The following is a 23,131-nucleotide window of genomic DNA, read 5'->3' on the forward strand; positions in this document are numbered from 1 at the left end:
ACTTCCTATCAAAGACAGTCATTTAAACGACTGTCGTTATAACAACATAGGGCACTAACGAAGTCGAAACCAACTTTCCATCAAAGACAGTCACTTAAACGACTGTCGTTATAACAACATAGCGCACTAACAAAGTCGAAACCAACTTTCCATCAAAGACAGTCATTTAAACGACTGTCGTTATAACAACATAGCGCACTAACGAAGTCGAAACCAACTTTCCACCAACGACTGTCGTTATAACAACATAGGGCACTAACGAAGTCGAAACCAACTTTCCATCAAAGACAGTCATTTAAACGACTGTCGTTATAACAACATAGGGCACTAACGAAGTCGAAACCAACTTTCCACCAACGACTGTCGTTATAACAACATAGGGCACTAACGAAGTCGAAACCAACTTTCCATCAAAGACAGTCATTTAAACGACTGTCGTTATAACAACATAGCGCACTAACGAAGTCGAAACCAACTTTCCACCAACGACTGTCGTTATAACAACATAGGGCACTAACGAAGTCGGAACCAACTTTCCACCAAAGACAGTCACTTAAACGACTGTCGTTGGCACTTGGAGCACAAAAGGGAACCAGTGACATCATCACCCTTGTGAACGCCCACACAAGAGGTTAAATAGTGAGTCTCCACACCAGATAGTTGGACCAGTCCCAGCCTGGTCAGATTCTACATGAACTGATGAAGGTGAAACGTCTTCCTAGACAAATAACTAAGTTCAGTTGCTTTTGATTGAAAACTCCTTTGAGAGGTGGAAATAGTAATTCCGAATTGGGGTTTACATGGAAAACACGTTCAATCGCCTTTATTTAATTCTGCTTAACGTCTGGGGGTCGGGAAGGGGGCGCATTGGACAGGGGGCGCATGTGTTTACGTATTTATGTCTAGGGTTAGAGAGGGGGGGATGACATGCAGCAAAGGGCCACTCGATGTGGGATTCGAGGACCATAGTCTCAACACATGGGGCAGCTGCTCTATCAACTGACCAGCAGTTTGACCTGCTGTTAGACCGGTCTGTCCTCCCTTCCTATGAACCAGTCTGCCATCCAGTCCTCCCATTAAGCTGGTCTGTCCTCTATGAACCAGTCTGCCATTCAGTCCTCCCATTAAGCTGGTCTGTCCTCCCTTCCTATGAACCAGTCTGCCATCCAGTCCTCCCATTAAGCTGGTCTGTCCTCCCTTCCTATGAACCAGTCTGCCATCCAGTCCTCCCATTAAGCTGGTCTGTCCTCCCTTCCTATGAACCAGTCTGCCATCCAGTCCTCCATTAAGCTGGTCTGTCCTCTCTTCCTATGAACCAGTCTGCCATCCAGTCCTCCCATTAAGCTGGTCTGTCCTCTCTTCCTATGAACCAGTCTGCCATCCAGTCCTCCCATTAAGCTGGTCTGTCCTCTATGAACCAGTCTGCCATCCAGTTCTCCCATTAAGCTGGTCTGTCCTCTCTTCCCATGAACCAGTCTGCCATCCAGTCCTCCCATTAAGCTGGTCTGTCCTCTCTTCCCATGAACCAGTCTGCCGTCCAGTCCTCCATTAAGCTGGTCTGTCCTCTCTTCCTATGAACCAGTCTGCCATCCAGTCCTCCCATTAAGCTGGTCTGTCCTCTATGAACCAGTCTGCCATCCAGTCCTCCATTAAGCTGGTCTGTCCTCTCTTCCTATGAACCAGTCTGCCATCCAGTCCTCCCATTAAGCTGGTCTGTCCTCTATGAACCAGTCTGCCATCCAGTCCTCCCATTAAGCTGGTCTGTCCTCTATGAACCAGTCTGCCATCCAGTCCTCCATTAAGCTGGTCTGTCCTCTATGAACCAGTCTGCCATCCAGTCCTCCATTAAGCTGGTCTGTCCTCTATGAACCAGTCTGCCATCCAGTCCTCCATTAAGCTGGTCTGTCCTCTCTTCCTATGAACCAGTCTGCCATCCAGTCCTCCATTAAGCTGGTCTGTCCTCTCTTCCTATGAACCAGTCTGCCATCCAGTCCTCCATTAAGCTGGTCTGTCCTCTCTTCCTATGAACCAGTCTGCCATCCAGTCCTCCCATTAAGCTGGTCTGCTCTCCCTGCCTCCCTTGCCTACCAGCAGCTTCCTCCTTCAGCTGTTGTTAACATTTCCATGTTTCTCACATTCTCTGTTATAAACTGTTTTCTTGTCTGTAACAACATCTCTGTCCTGGGTGATGATCCCTCCTCTGTTGCTCACCCTGAGGTTTCTCCTGGTTTTCCCTGTTAAAAGGGTTTTCCATGGAGTTTTTCCTCAGTGGATGTGAGGGTCTAAGGACAGAGGATGTTGTTATGATGGGATGTAAAGCCCCTTGAGACAAACTGGTGGTAAAAACGGGCTATACAAATAAAACTGCCTTGCCTTTTTAAGGGTCAAAAGTTTGAGTTCGCTGAACGTCAACGAGAAAGCAACAATAAAACATAAGTTCAAACTGAACACACATCACCATCTGACCAATCAGAGTGGACCAATCAGACTGGACCAATCAGAGTGGACCAATCAGACTGGACCAATCAGAGAGCAGCTCTGCTTGGACCAATCAGAGAGCAGCTCAGACTGGACCAATCAGAGAGCAGCTGAGCTTGGACCAATCAGAGAGCAGCTCAGATTGGACCAATCAGAGAGCAGCTACCTTTCCTCCAGCGCTTCAGCTCGTTCTCCAGCTTCTGCACCGTGACGCTCAGACTGCGGTTCTTCTCCTTCTCCTTCTCGTACTTCTTCTTCCACTCCTCCGCCGTCAGCTCCAGGTTCACACTCACCGTGTTCTTGATGGTCTTAGCTCTACACACACACAGACACACACAGAGACACACACACACAGACACACACAGACACACACAGGTTGAATAAACACATTGTCGGGTGTCTGGAGGCTTTTATTGTGGCGGGGTGTGTTCTAGAGGCTCTTATTGTGGCGGGGTGTGTTCCTAGAGGCTCTTATTGTGGCGGGGTGTGTTCTAGAGGCTCTTATTGTGGCGGGGTGTGTTCTAGAGGCTCTTATTGTGGCGGGGTGTGTTCTAGAGGCTCTTATTGTGGCGAGGTGTTCCTAGAGGCTCTTATTGTGGCGGGGTGCATACCTAAAGGCTCTTATTGTGGCGGGGTGTGTTCTAGAGGCTCTTATTGTGGCGAGGTGTTCCTAGAGGCTCTTATTGTGGCGGGGTGCGTACCTCTGTCCGAACATGAGTGTGGACTTGGTCTCGGCCTCGTTGTAGCCAGACGGGGAGCAGCAGATGATGATGGTTGTGCGACAGTTTCCTCCCAGAGAGTCCTGAAGGATCCGAGTCATCTTACTGTCTCTGTAGGGGACGTGGGTCTTCTGTAACACAACACACAACACACAACATTTAACACAACACAACACTCATGTTACTGTCTCTGTAGGGGACATGGGTCTTCTGCAACACAACACAACACACAACATTTAACACAACACACAACACACAACACACAACACACAACATACAACACTCATGTTACTGTCTCTGTAGGGGACATGGGTCTTCTGTAACACACAACACAACACACAACACTCATCTTAGGGTGTTTTCACACCTGCAGTGTTAGTGCGCACTAATAGATCGCACAAAATTTGGTCCAGTTTGGGTCAGTGTGAAAGCTCATCTCACTCTAATGCACCAGAACTAGTTCGGCCTGAGGAGGGTCTGGTCTGGACTGGTCTGGTCTGGACTGGTCTGGTCTGGACTGGTCTGGTCTGGTCTGGTCTGGTCTGGTCTGGTCTGGACTGGTCTGGTCTGGTCTGGTCTGGTCTGGACTGGTCTGGTCTGGTCTGGTCTGGTCTGGTCTGGACTGGACTGGTCTGGTCTGGTCTGGTCTGGACTGGTCTGGTCTGGACTGGTCTGGTCTGGACTGGTCTGGTCTGGTCTGGACTGGTCTGGTCTGGACTGGTCTGGTCTGGACTGGTCTGGTCTGGTCTGGACTGGTCTGGTCTGGTCTGGTCTGGTCTGGACTGGTCTGGACTGGTCTGGTCTGGTCTGGTCTGGTCTGGACTGGTCTGGACTGGTCTGGTCTGGTCTGGTCTGGTCTGGTCTGGTCTGGACTGGTCTGGTCTGGTCTGGTCTGGACTGGTCTGGACTGGTCTGGACTGGTCTGGTCTGGTCTGGTCTGGTCTGGTCTGGTCTGGTCTGGTCTGGACTGGTCTGGTCTGGACTGGTCTGGACTGGTCTGGTCTGGTCTGGTCTGGTCTGGTCTGGTCTGGTCTGGTCTGGTCTGGTCTGGACTGGTCTGGTCTGGTCTGGTCTGGTCTGGTCTGGTCTGGTCTGGACTGGTCTGGACTGGACTGGACTGGACTGGTCTGGTCTGGTCTGGACTGGTCTGGTCTGGACTGGACTGGTCTGGTCTGGTCTGGACTGGTCTGGACTGGTCTGGACTGGTCTGGTCTGGTCTGGTCTGGTCTGGTCTGGTCTGGACTGGTCTGGTCTGGTCTGGACTGGTCTGGACTGGTCTGGACTGGTCTGGTCTGGTCTGGACTGGTCTGGTCTGGTCTGGTCTGGTCTGGACTGGTCTGGTCTGGACTGGTCTGGACTGGTCTGGTCTGGTCTGGTCTGGTCTGGTCTGGACTGGACTGGTCTGGTCTGGACTGGTCTGGTCTGGTCTGGTCTGGTCTGGTCTGGACTGGTCTGGTCTGGTCTGGTCTGGTCTGGTCTGGTCTGGTCTGGTCTGGACTGGTCTGGTCTGGTCTGGTCTGGTCTGGTCTGGACTGGTCTGGACTGGTCTGGTCTGGACTGGTCTGGTCTGGACTGGTCTGGTCTCTGTTCGGCTCCAGCAGAACTCTGGTGCGACCCAACTGCCAGGTGAACTCAACACGTTTGAGCTAAAAGGGCTCCCGTAGTCGTTGACAACGGGTTAACGCAGCGGGGAGACGCAGCTCTGTCCCACAGACGAAGCAGCAGCAGCCGGTCGGTGTGTGTCCGCTGAGTCCGTCCCTTGTGTCCGCGGAGCAGCTGGTTACCGTGGTTACCGAGCAGCAGAAGTCCGCCGTGTTTAACGTTTAACCGGGAACTAACGGGACCGAGCTGGGTGAACGGAAGTACCAAACAGAGTTATACATGAAACAATCTAGAAATAAATGACCAGAGCTACTGGAGTCTCCATCATGAAAGTTTTATCAATCAGCGCTTCCAGGTTTCAGCCGGTCGTCATGGAGACGCGACGTTCTCCAAGTTTGGTCCCGAGTGACAAAAAGCAGGTGTGAAAGCAACCGCACTAACTGAAACATGAAACATTTGGTGCTGCACTACACATGTGTGAAAACACCCTGAGTCTCTGTAGTTGTAGTTGTGTAGCTGTGTGTAGATGTAGTTGCAGTTGTGTAGTTGTGTGTAGATGTAGTTGTGTAGTAGTTGTGTACTCACCGTTCCTTCACTCAGAGCAGCGATCACGTTGCCGAGCTGTCTGTAGTCGTGTAGTTGTGTAGTAGTTGTGTAGTTGTGTGTAGATGTGTGTAGATGTAGTTGTGTAGTAGTTGTGTGTAGATGTAGTTGTGTAGTAGTTGTGTGTCTGTGACTCACCGTTCCTTCACTCAGAGCAGCGATCATGTTGCCGAGCTGTCTGTAGTCGTGTAGTTGTGTAGTAGTTGTGTAGTTGTGTGTAGATGTGTGTAGATGTAGTTGTGTAGTTGTGTAGTAGTTGTGTAGTTGTGTGTAGATGTAGTTGTGTAGTAGTTGTGTAGTTGTGTACTCACCGTTCCTTCACTCAGAGCAGCGATCACGTTGCCGAGCGCCGACAGAGACTTGTTGATGTTTTTGGCTTCGTCCAACACGGAACCTTCAGCTCCGGTTTTACTGACCTGCATGACATCATCGTAACCATGGTGATCATCATCATCATCACCATCATCATCACCATCATCATCATCATCATCATCATCATCACCATCATCATCATCATCATCATCATCACCATCATCATCATCATCATCATCATCATCATCATCATCATCATCATCACCATCATCATCATCATCATCATCATCATCATCATCATCATCATCATGCAGCTGGAGTTTATCCACCACTTTATTTTCCCATGATTCATTGCGTCACACCACAACGGAAGTGGGTTTTAGTAGCAGTCTAGCGAGCGGCTAACTGGTAGCGTTAGCGGCTAACTGGTAGCATTAGCCACCGGTTCTAGCGAGCGGCTAACTGGTAGCGTTAGCGGCTAACTGGTAGCATTAGCCACCGGTTCTAGCGAGCGGCTAACTGGTAGCGTTAGCCACTGGTTCTAGCGAGCGGCTAACTGGTAGCGTTAGCGGCTAACTGGTAGCGTTAGCCACCGGTGTAGTAAGTAAGTAAGTAAGTACTTTATTTGTATAGCACCCTTCTCAGTACGAATACACAGAGTGCTTCACATCAAAAACCATGTTCAATGAGAGGTGAGTCACATCCCACAGCATCTAACACCCAAAAGCCCTTTTAAACAGAAAAGTCTTCAGTTGACCCTTGAAACAGTCTGCCGACTGGGCAAATCTTAGCTCCAGTGGGAGCACGTTCCACAGCTTCGAGGCCACTGCCCCAAAGGACCGGTCCCCCTTGGTTTTCAGACGGGTCCGAGGGACTGACAGGAGGCCCTGGTCTGCTGATCTGAGGGAACGACGGGGGGTGTGGTGGTGAATGAGGTCACAGCTTGGCCATAGAAAGCTTTGTATGTAAGCAGTAAAACCTTAAAGGGACAGTATGGGACTTTATTGGCTTTTTATTGACAAAAATCAAATATCGCTTTCATAAATACGTATTTCACTGAAGTGGAATCGCGCCCGCATACAAACGAGCGCTTTCTCGTACCTTAGAATGAGATGTTACAAGTCGTTACAAACATACAGGGGGGGTTCACCGAACCTTCTCTGCCATGTTGAATCGCCATGTTTTACGTTCAGTGTCACCGTGGCCGTCAGTAACCACAAACTCGGGCCGCCGGAGCTTCTCGGCTCGGGGAGAAAGTTTTCCAGACAGCGCCTGTTAAAACTGTCACCACCGTGTAGCTAGTGTGAGGAAGGACGGAGGCACTGGTGTTGCCTTCAGGTGCAGTCAGACACCTGAATGACGCCGTGAGCGACGCCGTCGGCAAACCGACCGGATGTTATTTTACTCGACGAGAGAAAGCCGGTAAAACGTGGGTCGGGTAAACAATACGACATCGCCATGACAACATATTGTCACGCCGTTTGTTTACATAGAGGCTTGTTTATCCTGATACATGCAGCGTGTGTTGTTTTTCTGACTTCTGCCCGAGTTTACGTAAACGCAACAGCAAGAATACGTGCCGACATGCAACCGCACCGCTAGATGGGGGTAAATGTCCCATACTGTCCCTTTAAATTGAATTCTGAAGGATATTGGTAACCAGGGCAACGAGGCGAGTATGGGAGTGATGTGACAGGACTTTTTTGACCGGGTGAGAAGTCTGGCTGCTGCGTTTTGGATGAGTTGAAGGCGGTCGATGGATGACTGATTGAGGCATGTGAATAATGAATTAGTCCAGTCTAGATGAGATGAAAGCATGAATTGCCATTTCTAATTCCGAGTGAGAGACTATGGAGCGGAGTTTGGAGATGTTTCTCAGATGGAAAAAGCAGTTTCTGGATAGTGATTTTACATGTTTGTCTAGGTGCATGGATTGGTCGAGTTGCACCCCGAGGTTCCTGATGTCGGTATGGATGTGGTTTTTGAGGGGACCCAGATGTTCTTGGACCTCGGCTGTAACACTGTCAGATGCCATGATTAGGACCTCTGTTGGTGGTGTTTAACTGCAGGAGGTTTTTGGCCAACCAGCCCTCAATAGCTGCCAGGCAATCACTGAGGATGCTGAGGCTCTACGTTTTCAGGGTTGAATGATAGATGGAGCTGGATGTCATCAGCATAGCAGTGATGGGAGATGCCTGGAAACTTTCTGGTGATATGACTGAGGGAGCAGGTAGAGGGCCAATAGGAGAGGGGCCAGGACGGAGCCTTGGGGTACACCACAGTGAAGGGGGGTGGGGTCTGACCTGTGTAGGTACCAAATGTGGGGGCTCCGGGCTGCCAAAACCGTTTTGACTAAATCTGATGTTTGTTAAGACTAGAAAACGAATTATTGAACAAACATTACTATTTCTGTGTGCACGTTACTGTAATTAGTCATGGTTGTCGTAGTTGTTAGCTTAGCTGCTGCTGACAGCTAACAGCAGCAGCTAAGCTAACAGCAGGACGTCAGCTGTTAAAACCCTCCCGTTATGCATATATGTATACAGTATATATATATATATCAGTGGCGGCTGGTCAATAGAGGGCGCTCGGGCGCCGCCCCCCCCTGATGAAAAGCGAATTTTAATGATTATTATTTTTTTCAAAATAATAATTTAAAATTAATATTTTTTTCTTATTGTACCTGTGAATGTGATAGGAATTCTTAAAATCGAGCTGTATATAAAATTAAACCATTATTTAGAGGCTAATTTGCCTACAGGTTCATTACTGTCTCTGTTATATCTATCGCTCTGTGTCTGGGGCGCTGGAGAAGTCGCCCGAGCAGTGTACCGGCTCAGCCAATCAGTGACTGTTGCTAAGTAAAAAATATACGGAGCAACAGGTAATTTAGCCAATCAGCGTCGTCGGATTTTAAGCCTTTGGGGCGCAGAAAATATCGCCCCAAACCAACATTTTGGTCTCCCGTGGCAACCAGAAATCGAGGGGGAAATTAACCGAGGAGCTGTCCTCGGTAGCAGGATGGCTGCGGAGTTTTCATCAGTTTCAAATTCTGTTTCCCGTATAATTTACTTTTTTAAAACAGTGAGGACAGATACCACAGGGGCTGTTACTGGAGTTAGAGACCTATTTATCTGAACGGATTACAAAAATGAACTCTCAAGGGACACATGAACGGTGCTGTCAGCTAATGTTAGCCAAGCTAGGCAGAAGTCAGGACTAGCAGCAGAGCTTCACAGCTGGATGAAAAACACAGTTTCACGGTGAGGAAATACAACGAACAGGTGGATAAAACTCTGTGGGCCGGTGGCGGGAGGCTGTTATGATGTGACAGGAGGCCGTAGTGTGTGAGAGGAGCACCGGAGGACCGGAGCACCGTTAACCGGCACGTCAGAGACTGCTCTCTCTTGATGCTCGGAGACAACTTTTGGACTACATGCTGTTGGTTGGTCCGCGGTGCGTTCACAGCTCGTCCGAGAGCGTTTTTATTAGTTCATCCAGCTTCTGGGACACTGGACTGGACACTGTTATTCCTGAGTGACACCAGGGGAAACTACTCACCCAGGCTGTGACAGGACGTCTGTGATGCGGAGCATCAGGCTGCAGCACTGTTCAATATGTTTACAGGTGTGACCAGTACGTTCACAGTTAGACTCGTCATCAAACCTGATAATGCAGCAGTTAACATCTCACATCAGGTCAGACTAAACTTAATCACGTTATGCTCCTCCTATAGTGTTCCTGTCACACTTTGTCTATAGTTAACATTAATCACTGCTGTATATTTCACGTCCACTGTGTGCCACCAGTGAAAGACAACTGTTTGTTCATTGTCATTATCTGTCAAACTGCTGATTTATCAAAGGCAAATAAATAATTAATGTTTATCCCTAAAAATTGGTATGGGGTTCTTTTATCAAGATGGTCACCAAAAACTTAAGGGACAAACAGCCCCACCTAGAATATTTTTCACCAGCCGCCACTGATATAAATGGTAAATGGTAAATGGACTTGCACTTATATAGCGCTTTTCTAGTCTCTTGGACCACTCAAAGCGCTTTACACTGTAGGTCACATTCACCCTTTCACACACATTCATACAGCGCTGTAGCGCAGGAATCTAACCATTCACACACATTCATGCCCCGATGGACACATCGGGGGGCAAGTGTGGGTTCAGTGTCTTGCCCAAGGACACTTCGACATGTCGCCAGGAGGAGCCTGGAATCGAACCACCGACCTTCCGGTTAGTGGACGACCCGCTCTACCTCCTGAGCCACAGCCGCCCACAGCCACATATACATATATATATATGTTGGGACTCAGCCCAGTCAAAATGGAGTATAAGACTGCATGGCTTCTTTGTCTCCCAGACAAAGGAAAACCATTGAACTCAGCCTCCCAGCGTCCTTCACCTTTTCACACCTAGGTGTGGAACCTCCACTACTGACCCCCCATTGGTCAGGTATGGCCCCAGGACCTGTGAGGTCACAGGCCATATAAAAAGGAGAAGTTCGCTTCTTCTCTCTCTCTCTTCGCCCTCTTCTCTTCCCCGCTCTTCAGCAGGAGCTGCCGCTCCTCTCAGCTCCTCACCTGGAGCTACTGCTACAGCTCTCCAATCTCCATGAGGCCTGGCCAAAGGCAGACGCCTCCACTGGTAGCGCCGCGAGTGCCTACCAACGGATTAAAGAAAAGGAACCAGCTAACACGACGCAAGCTCTGCTAGTTGAGTCAACGGAGCCACAACACAAAACAAAGCAAGCAACCAAGGACTCTCCTCAACAGAACTCAAACTACACAGCCAGGGCGGCTGTAGTTCACTGGACAAAGACACAATCACTGGACTTGACAAACCGCAACAGGACCGGCAACCCTGCAACCGCAGGATCCCCACCAGCACCGGGATCTTCTCGCCTTCATGTGACTTGGTAACGTAACTGGGCCTAGTTAGATTACCTTGCACCTTGACTAAGCATAGAGTACTTCAACCATGCCAATGTATGTATTGATTGAAATCAGTTAAAATACTTGAGTTTTGTTGTTGTTGCTTTGTTGTTGTCAGCTATAGTCTCATATTCAGTTAACCTATGTTTAACATGCAACTTGAGCGTTGAACAAAGGACACACCTTTGTTCACCTCCCCCACATCACATGTGGTTGGCCTTAGAGGCCATCTTGGAGGCCATTTGGTTGTAACCCCCTTTGTCTCAGGACAAGGCAACCATCCTCCATCTTTTCCATTGTCTGAGGTCACACTTCACACCTCACTGACACATAGCCATACACTCTCACCAACACACACACACACACACACACACGTGTACATAGTGTATGTAGCTTGTCTTAGTTTCATGTTTTGTTATTCCATTTTCTAGATGCGTCCAATAAACTTCCTTGAAACTTTACTTGTCTGTTAATGTTGTACAATAGTGAGTATGCCAACCTCTACGCAGTAGAACTTCTAAATCCTTCAACTTTGCAGCTATTGATAATGTTATTTTGTTAATAATTATTAACTTAATCATTAAACAAGGTTCTATATTAATAGTTAGCACACCCTTATGAGACTGACTTTGGTACATTGGCTGTCTGGTGCCCCGAGGTGGATTTAATAAAATTAAATCCCATTAATAATTTTTATAGTAATTATTAATATTTTGGTATTGATATTTTACTAATTTGATAGCCAATAACCCTCTTAATAATAACTTTACTTATAGTTGGTATAACCCCAACATAAATGGTGCTTCCGTTGTGAGGCATCTAAATAATCTTAACACCTTTTCTTATAAGTTGTGTTAGAGCACAACATTAAATGGTTTCCCCGTGCGAGACATAATTACACTTTCTCTTTAGTTGTGCTAGAGCACAACATAAATGGTGTCCCGTCCGAGGCTGTGTACTGTTGGCATTTATTCACATTTGTACAATATTAATTTTGAGCAAAAGTTTGGACATTACTGAAAGTGAAATCCAAAACTGAACTAACCAAAAGTTCACATAAAACAGAGCTAGTCTGCTACACGAGTAGACATCTGACTTTACATGCAGAAAGTGAATGGTGCTGAATTTTGATTTATTCCTGAGTTTTGCTAAAACTCTTTTGAGAATTAAGCCCATTGTGCTGCATCAAGAATTTGCGACTGTTGCTAGTCTTTCCAGTTGAGTCTTCTCTGTAGGAACTTTAAGAATTCCTGTCCCGCATTTGAATACCACGTATTCAATGCTACTTTGTTCTGTCAAAATTGGTTGTTTAGCTAAGTGCTCCCCTGACCCTTAACTTTAAGACACAGCGTGCCACCGGCCCTGTGTAACCTAGAGAGCTTGTACCGGTTGTCACTGCCATGCATTTCAACCTGATTAAGAATAGAGCTTGAAGATAGAGCCACAGTGTGCTGCCAGCCCTGTGAAGTTTTGTACCTTGCTGTCACTCCCAGCTTGAGTTACTGTAAGAAACCACTTGAGTAGTGCATAGCCAAAGCTACACTACAAGGTGTCTGCCACGCAACACCGCTGCAAACAATTTGCTTTGCTTTATAGGTTTCTCAGATTTGCTTAATCTCACCTCCCAGAGTAACAATGGAGAACCCCTCTGTAGAGCAGTTCATGTTTGCCCTGGCTCAGAGCCTAAAACCCGGCTACTCTGAACTCATCAACAAGTTGAATCTCAGTGAGTGTAGGAAAGAATTGGACTTGCTACTCAATGACAGATGGGATGCTCAGAGAGCATCCAAGGGCCCGTTGTTACGATGCATGCTTCTGATCTGCCACAGACAGACCAGTCTTTCAGCTCAGACCAAAGCAACTCTGGAACAAGAGGTAGAGTCCCTGAGAGTGCAAAATGCTAGTCTACTTCAAGAAGTAAAGACAGCAAACCAGAAAGCTTTACGTTACCTAGAAAATTTGCACTCAGCAGAGTTAGATCTCTGTTCACAGAAGGAGGAGTTGTTTAAACTTAGGTCAGAACGCTCTGACTCTCCACAGTCTTTCAGACAAAGTGATTCAGGTTACTCTGATTCACACTCCTCCCTTGGAGAAAGGTTAACTCCTTCTCCATGCAGATGGGAACATTTCCCACCTGACCTGAAATCCTTGGGAACTAAGTCAGCTCCCCAACCTCCACTAAGGTGCAGAGGTAACAGCCACCTGGCTTCCCATCTTTCTCACGTAGATAGTGAAGAGACATGTAGTGTATCATCTAGTGTATATACTGCACCCCATTCTCAGCCAGTTAACTATGCTTTCACCCGTGCTCAGCCCTCCAAAGGGGGGACTAGAGCATTTCAGGACTGTTCATCCTCTTCCCTGCAACACCAGGAGAGGGATGACAGGGGTTCAGTCCCTGTCTTCCCACCTGTAAGACCCAGAGCACAGGCGGTAGATGTCCAGGATAGCTTAGTCTCGCCTTCATCTGACAGGACCACCCAGTATCCCCGCCTTGAAGTGCTTGAGTTCCTAGCTAAGGACTTACAATTCTTTGATCCTGACAATGGTAATCATAACATTGATGATTACCTCAGTGAACTGGACCACAGCCTAGTTGACTTACCAAGCGCTACCCACAGGGAGAAAGTCAAACTTGTGTGGAAAACCAGCTCAAAAGCTGTTCACAAGTTCATGCAGTCACTTCCTCCCAGAGTCAGAGACAACTACCATGATCTTTGTCAAGCACTGTTAGATGAGTTTTCTTCCCCTGTTGATGAGGTCTCAGGAATAGTTGCAGCTTCTCAAATTAAACACTCCCGTCTTGAGCACCCCAGAAACTTTTACAAACGTTTCAGACATGCATATTTTCAAGGAAAGAATGCACCAGGCATGGAGGAAAGCCCCCTTTTTAAGTCTATGTTTGTGAAAAATCTTCACCCCTCAATATACATGCAGGTTGCACTCATGACAAGGAAGGGTGAGCTCTCAATGCATGAAGTTCGGAAGATGACATATGTGACCTGGGAGACTCTAGTCTCTTTCAAGACACGGGGGCAAACAACTGAGCCCAGCAGCTCAAACACCCATGTGTCACACAGACCTGCAAGCTCAAGACCTCACCCTCGCAACACGCCAAAGGGGGGTGACAGTCGGCCACGTCCAGACACTGAGCGCAACCGCCGTGTCCACCAGCTGCATAGAGATAGGCATTCACACGGTAGAAGCTGTAGGAAGCCTTATGCTCAAATTGTGGCCCAAAACTATGAGCAATCAGATGATAGCCCCATCATCTCTGACCACAGTGTAAAACATGGTCAGCACCTTTCAGATAGTGACAGTGCTTCTGAATGCCTCTCTGTCTCCAGCTACCAGGAGCGTTACAGCCCTGAGCCATGTGTGAGGAAACACCAAAGACACAAAAGCTCCAGAGCTTCCTCCTCACACCACAGACAGTCAAACAAGTACTAGTGCAGAATTCCTTGATTTCCTTACAGTTAGAGCTCAGCATGGTTTTGTTAGCAACAGCAGCAAATTCTGATTTGATTCAGCCATCACTGTGATTTCTGCAAGTAATCTTGGATCGACTCCTCTGCAGTATCTTATTAATGGCATTGTATTCACTGTTAGACACCTATAATGACATGTCATTCCAGGTGCCACACCCTTTCTCACCATAGCATCACTTACACTTATGAATAACTAGAAGATGTTATTTGTTGTGTGTTATGTTTCATTCTGTATGTAAGTGGATTTTGTTCTGTAGTCTGTCTATGCTTAGTCAAGATAGATAGAAACCAAATGCCCAGTTGGTTTGTGAACTGCCCAGACATTTTGAATGGACTATGGACTATGGTGCTCACAGGATCACACATCACGTGAGATCCTGAGACCAAAAGGGGGATGTTGGGACTCAGCCCAGTCAAAATGGAGTATAAGACTGCATGGCTTCTTTGTCTCCCAGACAAAGGAAAACCATTGAACTCAGCCTCCCAGCGTCCTTCACCTTTTCACACCTAGGTGTGGAACCTCCACTACTGACCCCCCATTGGTCAGGTATGGCCCCAGGACCTGTGAGGTCACAGGCCATATAAAAAGGAGAAGTTCGCTTCTTCTCTCTCTCTCTTCGCCCTCTTCTCTTCCCCGCTCTTCAGCAGGAGCTGCCGCTCCTCTCAGCTCCTCACCTGGAGCTACTGCTACAGCTCTCCAATCTCCATGAGGCCTGGCCAAAGGCAGACGCCTCCACTGGTAGCGCCGCGAGTGCCTACCAACGGATTAAAGAAAAGGAACCAGCTAACACGACGCAAGCTCTGCTAGTTGAGTCAACGGAGCCACAACACAAAACAAAGCAAGCAACCAAGGACTCTCCTCAACAGAACTCAAACTACACAGCCAGGGCGGCTGTAGTTCACTGGACAAAGACACAATCACTGGACTTGACAAACCGCAACAGGACCGGCAACCCTGCAACCGCAGGATCCCCACCAGCACCGGGATCTTCTCGCCTTCATGTGACTTGGTAACGTAACTGGGCCTAGTTAGATTACCTTGCACCTTGACTAAGCATAGAGTACTTCAACCATGCCAATGTATGTATTGATTGAAATCAGTTAAAATACTTGAGTTTTGTTGTTGTTGCTTTGTTGTTGTCAGCTATAGTCTCATATTCAGTTAACCTATGTTTAACATGCAACTTGAGCGTTGAACAAAGGACACACCTTTGTTCACCTCCCCCACATCACATGTGGTTGGCCTTAGAGGCCATCTTGGAGGCCATTTGGTTGTAACCCCCTTTGTCTCAGGACAAGGCAACCATCCTCCATCTTTTCCATTGTCTGAGGTCACACTTCACACCTCACTGACACATAGCCATACACTCTCACCAACACACACACACACACACACACACGCACACACACACGTGTACATAGTGTATGTAGCTTGTCTTAGTTTCATGTTTTGTTATTCCATTTTCTAGATGCGTCCAATAAACTTCCTTGAAACTTTACTTGTCTGTTAATGTTGTACAATAGTGAGTATGCCAACCTCTACGCAGTAGAACTTCTAAATCCTTCAACTTTGCAGCTATTGATAATGTTAATTTGTTTATAATTATTAATTTAATCATTAAACAAGGTTCTATATTAATAGTTAGCACACCCTTATGAGACTGACTTTGGTACATTGGCTGTCTGGTGCCCCGAGGTGGATTTAATAAAATTAAATCCCATTAATAATTTTTATAGTAATTATTAATATTTTGGTATTGATATTTTACTAATTTGATAGCCAATAACCCTCTTAATAATAACTTTACTTATAGTTGGTATAACCCCAACATAAATGGTGCTTCCGTTGTGAGGCATCTAAATAATCTTAACACCTTTTCTTATAAGTTGTGTTAGAGCACAACATTAAATGGTTTCCCCGTGCGAGACATAATTACACTTTCTCTTTAGTTGTGCTAGAGCACAACATATATGTATATATGTGTATATATATGTACAGTATATGAGTATATATATGTATATACCTTCTCGCTGCCGGCCAGGTCGACCAGGTAAAGTTTCCCCGACAGCTTCGTCTCTGTCTCAGTGTTTTCCTGCTTGATGCTGATCAGGAAGATGCTGTGGCTGCGTGAGCTGTGTTCATTCATGTCTGGAGAGGACAGAGAGACGGTTACCACGGAGACAGAGAGAGAGAGAGAGAGACGGTTACCATGGAGACAGAGAGAGAGAGAGAGAGACGGTTACCACGGAGACAGACAGACAGAGAGAGACGGTTACCATGGAGACAGACAGACAGAGAGACGGTTACCATGGAGACAGACAGACAGAGAGAGACGGTTACCATGGAGACAGACAGACAGAGAGCTGTGTTCATTCATGTCTGGAGAGGACAGACAGACGGACGGTTACCATGGAGACAGACAGACAGAGAGAGACGGTTACCATGGAGACAGACAGACAGAGAGAGACGGTTACCATGGAGACAGACAGACAGAGAGACGGTTACCACGGAGACAGACAGACAGAGAGAGACGGTTACCATGGAGACAGACAGACAGAGAGACGGTTACCATGGAGACAGACAGACAGAGAGAGACGGTTACCACGGAGACAGACAGACAGACGGTTACCATGGAGACAGACAGAGAGCTGTGTTCATTCATGTCTGCAGAGGACAGAGAGACGGTTACCATGGAGACAGAGAGACGGTTACCATGGAGACAGACAGACAGACGGTTACCATGGAGACAGACAGACAGACGGTTACCATGGAGACAGACAGACAGACGGTTACCATTAGGGATGCACCGAATATTCAGTAACCGAATATATTCGGCCGAATATTGCAAAAAAAGCAACAAACAACAAAAAAAAAGTCTGATAAATACGCGATCGTGACGATGGAAACGGCAGCTTCAACCCCATGGAGCTTTATTAGTAAGAGACTCCTACTGCTGGAAAAACAACAGCAACCAGAGCAGTGGGGGGGGGGGGAAGCTGCCCCGCTGCACGTCGCTCCAACAGCAACCAGAGCAGTGGGGGGGGGGGGCTGCACCGCTGCACGTCGCTCCAACAGCAACCAGAGCAGTGGGGGGGGGGGGGCTGCACCGCTGCACGTCGCTCCAACAGCAACCAGAGCAGTGGGGGGGGGGGGCTGCACCGCTGCACGTCGCTCCAACAGCAACCAGAGCAGTGGGGGGGAGCTGCACCGCTGCACGTCGCTCCAACAGCAACCAGAGCAGTGGGGGGGGGGGGCTGCACCGCTGCACGTCGCTCCAACAGCAACCAGAGCAGTGGGGGGGGGGGGGCTGCACCGCTGCACGTCGCTCCAACAGCAACCAGGCAGTGGGGGGGGGGGGGAAGCTGCGCCGCTGCACGTCGCTCCAACAGCAACCAGAGCAGTGGGGGGGAAGCTGCACCGCTGCACGTCGCTCCAACAGCAACCAGAGCAGAGGGGGGGAGCTGCACCGCTGCACGTCGCTCCAACAGCAACCAGAGCAGAGGGGGGGGGGGCTGCACCGCTGCACCGCTGCACGTCGCTCCAACAGCAACCAGAGCAGTGGGGGGGGGGGGGCTGCACCGCTGCACGTCGCTCCAACAGCAACCAGAGCAGTGGGGGGGGGGGGCTGCACCGCTGCACGTCGCTCCAACAGCAACCAGAGCAGTGGGGGGGGGGGGGCTGCACCGCTGCACGTCGCTCCAACAGCAACCAGAGCAGTGGGGGGGGGGGGCTGCACCGCTGCACGTCGCTCCAACAGCAACCAGAGCAGTGGGGGGGGGGGGGCTGCACCGCTGCACGTCGCTCCAACAGCAACCAGAGCAGTGGGGGGGGGGGGGCTGCACCGCTGCACGTCGCTCCAACAGCAACCAGAGCAGTGGGGGGGGGGGGCTGCACCGCTGCACGTCGCTCCAACAGCAACCAGAGCAGTGGGGGGGGGGGGGGCTGCACCGCTGCACGTCGCTCCAACAGCAACCAGAGCAGAGGGGGGGGGGAAGCTGCACCGCTGCACGTCGCTCCAACAGCAACCAGAGCAGAGGGGGGGGGAAGCTGCACCGCTGCACGTCGCTCCAACAGCAACCAGAGCAGTGGGGGGGGGGGGGCTGCACCGCTGCACGTCGCTCCAACAGCAAGCAGAGGGGGGGGGGGGGAAGCTGCACCGCTGCACGTCGCTCCAACAGCAACCAGAGCAGAGGGGGGGGGGAAGCTGCACCGCTGCACGTCGCTCCAACAGCAACCAGAGCAGTGGGGGGGAAGCTGCGCCGCTGCACGTCGCTCCAACAGCAACCAGAGCAGTGGGGGGGAAGCTGCACCGCTGCACGTCGCTCCAACAGCAACCAGAGCAGAGGGGGGGGGGCTGCACCGCTGCACCGCTGCACGTCGCTCCAACAGCAACCAGAGCAGTGGGGGGGGAGCTGCACCGCTGCACGTCGCTCCAACAGCAACCAGAGCAGTGGGGGGGGGGGGGAAGCTGCACCGCTGCACGTCGCTCCAACAGCAACCAGAGCAGAGGGGGGGAGCTGCACAGCTGCACGTCGCTCCAACAGCAACCAGAGCAGAGGGGGGGAAGCTGCACCGCTGCACGTCGCTCCAACAGCAAGCAGAGGGGGGGGGGGGAAGCTGCACCGCTGCACGTCGCTCCAACAGCAACCAGAGCAGAGGGGGGGGGGAGGGGGGGGGAGGGGGGGGAAGCTGCACCGCTGCACGTCGCTCCAAGAGCAACCAGAGCAGTGGAGGGGGGGGGGAGCTGCACGTCGCTCCAAGAGCCGGTGCGTCCTGTCTGCAGCGGAGACACGGCCACTAGAGGGCTGGGTGAGGGACCGTTCCCGTAGCAACGCGCCTTTTAATGAATCATTTAACAACCAAACACCCTGAACAGTAGTGTTGCACCGATACCATTTTTTGGCCCCCGATACCGATGCAGTATCGGCCGATACCGATACTGATACCGTTCCGATACCACACAGTTTGGAAAAAAAAATATATAAGAGCTTTTTTTCTTCTAATACTATAATCCAGTAGAACTTTTTTATTGCCTACCTGGTAAAAATGTTTAAGTAACACGTTATTTAACCTTTAAATAATGTTGAGGGTCCAATGTAACGCATTTTTACATTTAGGAACAGTAAACACACCCCAAACATTTTTCCTCTGACTTGACCAACACAATAGATTTGATACATGAAATGGTCTTTCCTGCCACTACACTAATGATTACTGTATATACATAAATCACAGTAGCATAAACTGATTGGTTGAACGCAGCCTGATGTAAACATTAATAAACTCAGTAACCAATCACACAGGCAGCTCCATGTTGTCCATGTGTGATGTTCAGGGACAGGTCAGGACAGTCTGAAGACAGAGCTCTGAGGTTGAAGTCCTATCATAATGAGATGAGATGAGAGACACCTGTGACAGTGACAGGTCTACTCTGTAGCTTCGTCTTGACCACATGTCAGCTGATCAGCTGCAGCAGAGGAAACTCCGCTGCTCTCAGCTGCACCGCAACCAGCGCTTTTTTAAAAAAATTTTTAATTAAGCTCCGGTAGCGGCCGCGCCGACATAACGTAGCGGGATCTCTATTTACATGTGTGCGCACCGCACACGGAGAGAGGAGGTGAAAAGAGACAACACTGTTACCTGCTGTATAGGCTACTGGCCACAGACCAGTGTGTAACGAGTGAAAAAGTCACTGCAGCCTGAACGCAGCTCAAATCGACCGGTGTCTGAGCACGGCGAACAAGCTTTGATAAACACACCGGACCCGCGTCGGTTTGGCAGCTCAGTGACGGCGGCTTTTTGACTCGTTACACACTGGTCTCTGTGTTTTAGCGATGGTACAGGCTGAGGCCAGTATACAGCAGGTAACAGTGTTGTTGTCTCTTCTCACCTCCTCTCTCCCCTGTGTGCTCAGTGCGCTGCTCAGTGCGCTGCTCAGTGCGCTGCTCAGTGCGGTGCACACATTTAAATAGAGATCCTGCTACTTTATGTCGCTTTGCTTGTTTACATTTCACAAAAAACTCCTTGAAAAGGATTAACTGCAATGAATTGAATTGTTTACATCCTTACTTGGCTTGGCATGCACTGAACACGTGTGATCACACAGCAGTGAGTGTCGGGCGAGAGAAGACACAAGGCGCAGCGTTCATATCAGTAAATGGCATCGGTGCCTCATTTCTTTTACTCGTCGATACCGATGCCGGCATTTTAGTGCCTATCGGCCCCCTACCGACACTGGTATCGGCCCCCTACCGACACTAGTATCGGCCCCCTACCGACACTAGTATCGGGCCCCCTACCGACACTAGTATCGGCCCCCTACCGACACTAGTATCGGCCCCCTACCGACACTAGTATCGGCCCCTACCGACACTAGTATCGGGCCCCTACCGACACTGGTATCGGGCCCCTACCGACACTGGTATCGGGCCCCTACCGACGCTAGTATCGGGCCCCTACCGACACTAGTATCGGCCCCTACCGACACTAGTATCGGCCCCTACCGACACTAGTATCGGCCCCCTACCGACACTAGTATCGGCCCCCTACCGACGCTAGTATCGGCCCCCTACCGACGCTAGTATCGGCCCCCTACCGACGCTAGTATCGGGCCCCTACCGACGCTAGTATCGGGCCCCTACCGACGCTAGTATCGGCCCCCTACCGACGCTAGTATCGGCCCCCTACCGACACTAGTATCGGGCCCCCTACCGACGCTAGTATCGGTATCGGTCTATTCTGTGACAACATGCTGAGTACGAGAGGGAGAGACGCTGCAGCAGTTAAAACCAAAGCTCCTCGTCCCAGCTGTCGCCCACTCCGTCCGTGGCCGACAGCTTTTACAACAGTGTTTCCAACCTTGGGGTCGGGACCCCACGTGGGGTCGCCTGAAATTCAAATGAGGTCGCCTGAAATGTCTAGTAGCCTAATTGATGAATTAAAAAAATCTGACCCAGAAAGGTTAGGAACCACTGTTTGAAAAGACACCTGGGTTTTGTTGGGATGTTGCATCTTTCAGCACTCACAATGGGCCGATATAAATGAAAAACTTTATTTAACTTGTTGTGCTTTTTTGATGAGCAACGGCAACTGGAATATTCAAAAACTGTCAGATTAGTCAATAAACTTTTACTTTCTTTGAAAATTAAGTTCAAAAAATATTTTATTTAAAAACTTTATAACCACTTTCGGTATTCGGTATTATTCGGTTATTCGGCCAAGCGTTTTGACTTTATTCGGTATTCGGCTTCGGCCAAAAAATGCCATTCGGTGCACCCCTAGTTACCACGGAGACAGACAGACAGACGGGTTACCACGGAGACAGACAGACAGACAGACGGTTACCACGGAGACAGACAGACAGACGGGTTACCACGGAGACAGACAGACAGACGGGTTACCACGGAGACAGACAGACAGACGGGTTACCACGGAGACAGACAGACAGACGGGTTACCACGGAGACAGACAGAGAGACGGTTACCACGGAGACAGACAGACAGGCGGTTACCACGGAGACAGACTACTCACTGGTCACGGCGACGTGTCTGTTGGCTTTGCCCTCATCGATGACGTCCATCACTTCATCAGGACTGGAGACAAAACGCTCAGTGCAGCCCTGAGGGAGGAGAGTAATCTATTACTGTAATCTATTACTGTAATCTACTACTACTACTACTACTGTAATCTATTACTGTGATCTACTACTACTACTACTGCAGTACTATAATACTGTCACTTCATCAGGACTGGAGACAAAACGCTCAGTGCAGCCCTGAGGAGGAGAGTAATCTATTACTGTAATCTATTACTACTACCACTACTGTAATCTATTACTGTAATCTATTACTACTACCACTACTGTAATCTATTACTGTAATCTATTACTACTACCACTACTGTAATCTATTACTGTAATCTATTACTACTACCACTACTGTAATCTATTACTGTAATCTATTACTACTACCACTACTGTAATCTATTACTGTAATCTACTACTACTACTACTACTGCAGTACTATAATACTGTCACTTCATCAGGACTGGAGACAAAACGCTCAGTGCAGCCCTGAGGGAGGAGAGTAATCTATTACTGTAATCTATTACTGTAATCTACTACTACTACTACTACTACTGTAATCTATTACTGTAATCTACTACTACTACTACTGCAGTACTATAATACTGTCACTTCATCAGGACTGGAGACAAAACGCTCAGTGCAGCCCTGAGGGAGGAGAGTAATCTATTACTGTAATCTATTACTGTAATCTATTACTACTACTACTACTACTGTAATCTATTACTGTAATCTACTACTACTACTACTACTGCAGCACTATAATACTGTCACTTCATCAGGACTGGAGACAAAACGCTCAGTGCAGCCCTGAGGGAGGAGAGTAATCTATTACTGTAATCTATTACTGTAATCTATTACTACTACTACTACTGTAATCTATTACTGTAATCTATTACTACTACTACTACTGCAGTACTATAATACTGTCACTTCATCAGGACTGGAGACAAAACGCTCAGTGCAGCCCTGAGGGAGGAGAGTAATCTATTACTGTAATCTATTACTGTAATCTACTACTACTACTACTGCAGTAGTAGTATAATACTGCAGTAACAGTATTTATACTGCAGTAACAGTACTATAATGAAACGTCCTCTCACCTTGACGAAAGGAACTCGGTTCTTGTCCTCGTGAACGGCCAGGTTGGTCTTCGACACTGAAACATGACATCACAGTGACATCACAGTGACATCACAGTGACATCACAGGTCCACATGACATCACAGTGACATCACAGGTCCACATGACATCACAGTGACATCACAGGTCCACATGACATCACAGATATCTACATGTAGCTGCCTGTTGGATCGTCGGTGTCTAACTTCTACTTCCTGTCTCTCCAGAGTAGAGGTCTGTCACCTCAGCAGTTAGAGGGTTAATGAAACTGATTTAATAT

The 23,131-nt window shown here is 48.8% G+C and overlaps 1 protein-coding gene across 1 annotated transcript in view; it reads right to left on the reverse strand.

Annotated features, from left to right (window-relative positions):
- Window positions 1-23,131, reverse strand: part of LOC146959822 (kinesin heavy chain-like) — a 72,965-nt gene that overhangs the window by 19,848 nt on the left and 29,986 nt on the right. Inside the window, exons 6-11 of the mRNA XM_085772874.1 lie at window positions 22,833-22,888; window positions 21,678-21,765; window positions 16,171-16,295; window positions 5,714-5,818; window positions 3,180-3,328; window positions 2,645-2,793 (exon numbers count right to left, since the gene is read on the reverse strand). Coding sequence (XP_085629000.1) covers window positions 2,645-2,793; window positions 3,180-3,328; window positions 5,714-5,818; window positions 16,171-16,295; window positions 21,678-21,765; window positions 22,833-22,888 — 672 coding nt within the window. The remainder of the gene's footprint in view (window positions 1-2,644; window positions 2,794-3,179; window positions 3,329-5,713; window positions 5,819-16,170; window positions 16,296-21,677; window positions 21,766-22,832; window positions 22,889-23,131) is intronic.

Source organism: Trachurus japonicus, unplaced genomic scaffold, assembly GCF_045865225.1.
Source record: "Trachurus japonicus isolate A0001 unplaced genomic scaffold, Traja_1.0 AP031020.1".
NCBI lineage: Eukaryota > Metazoa > Chordata > Actinopteri > Carangiformes > Carangidae > Trachurus > Trachurus japonicus.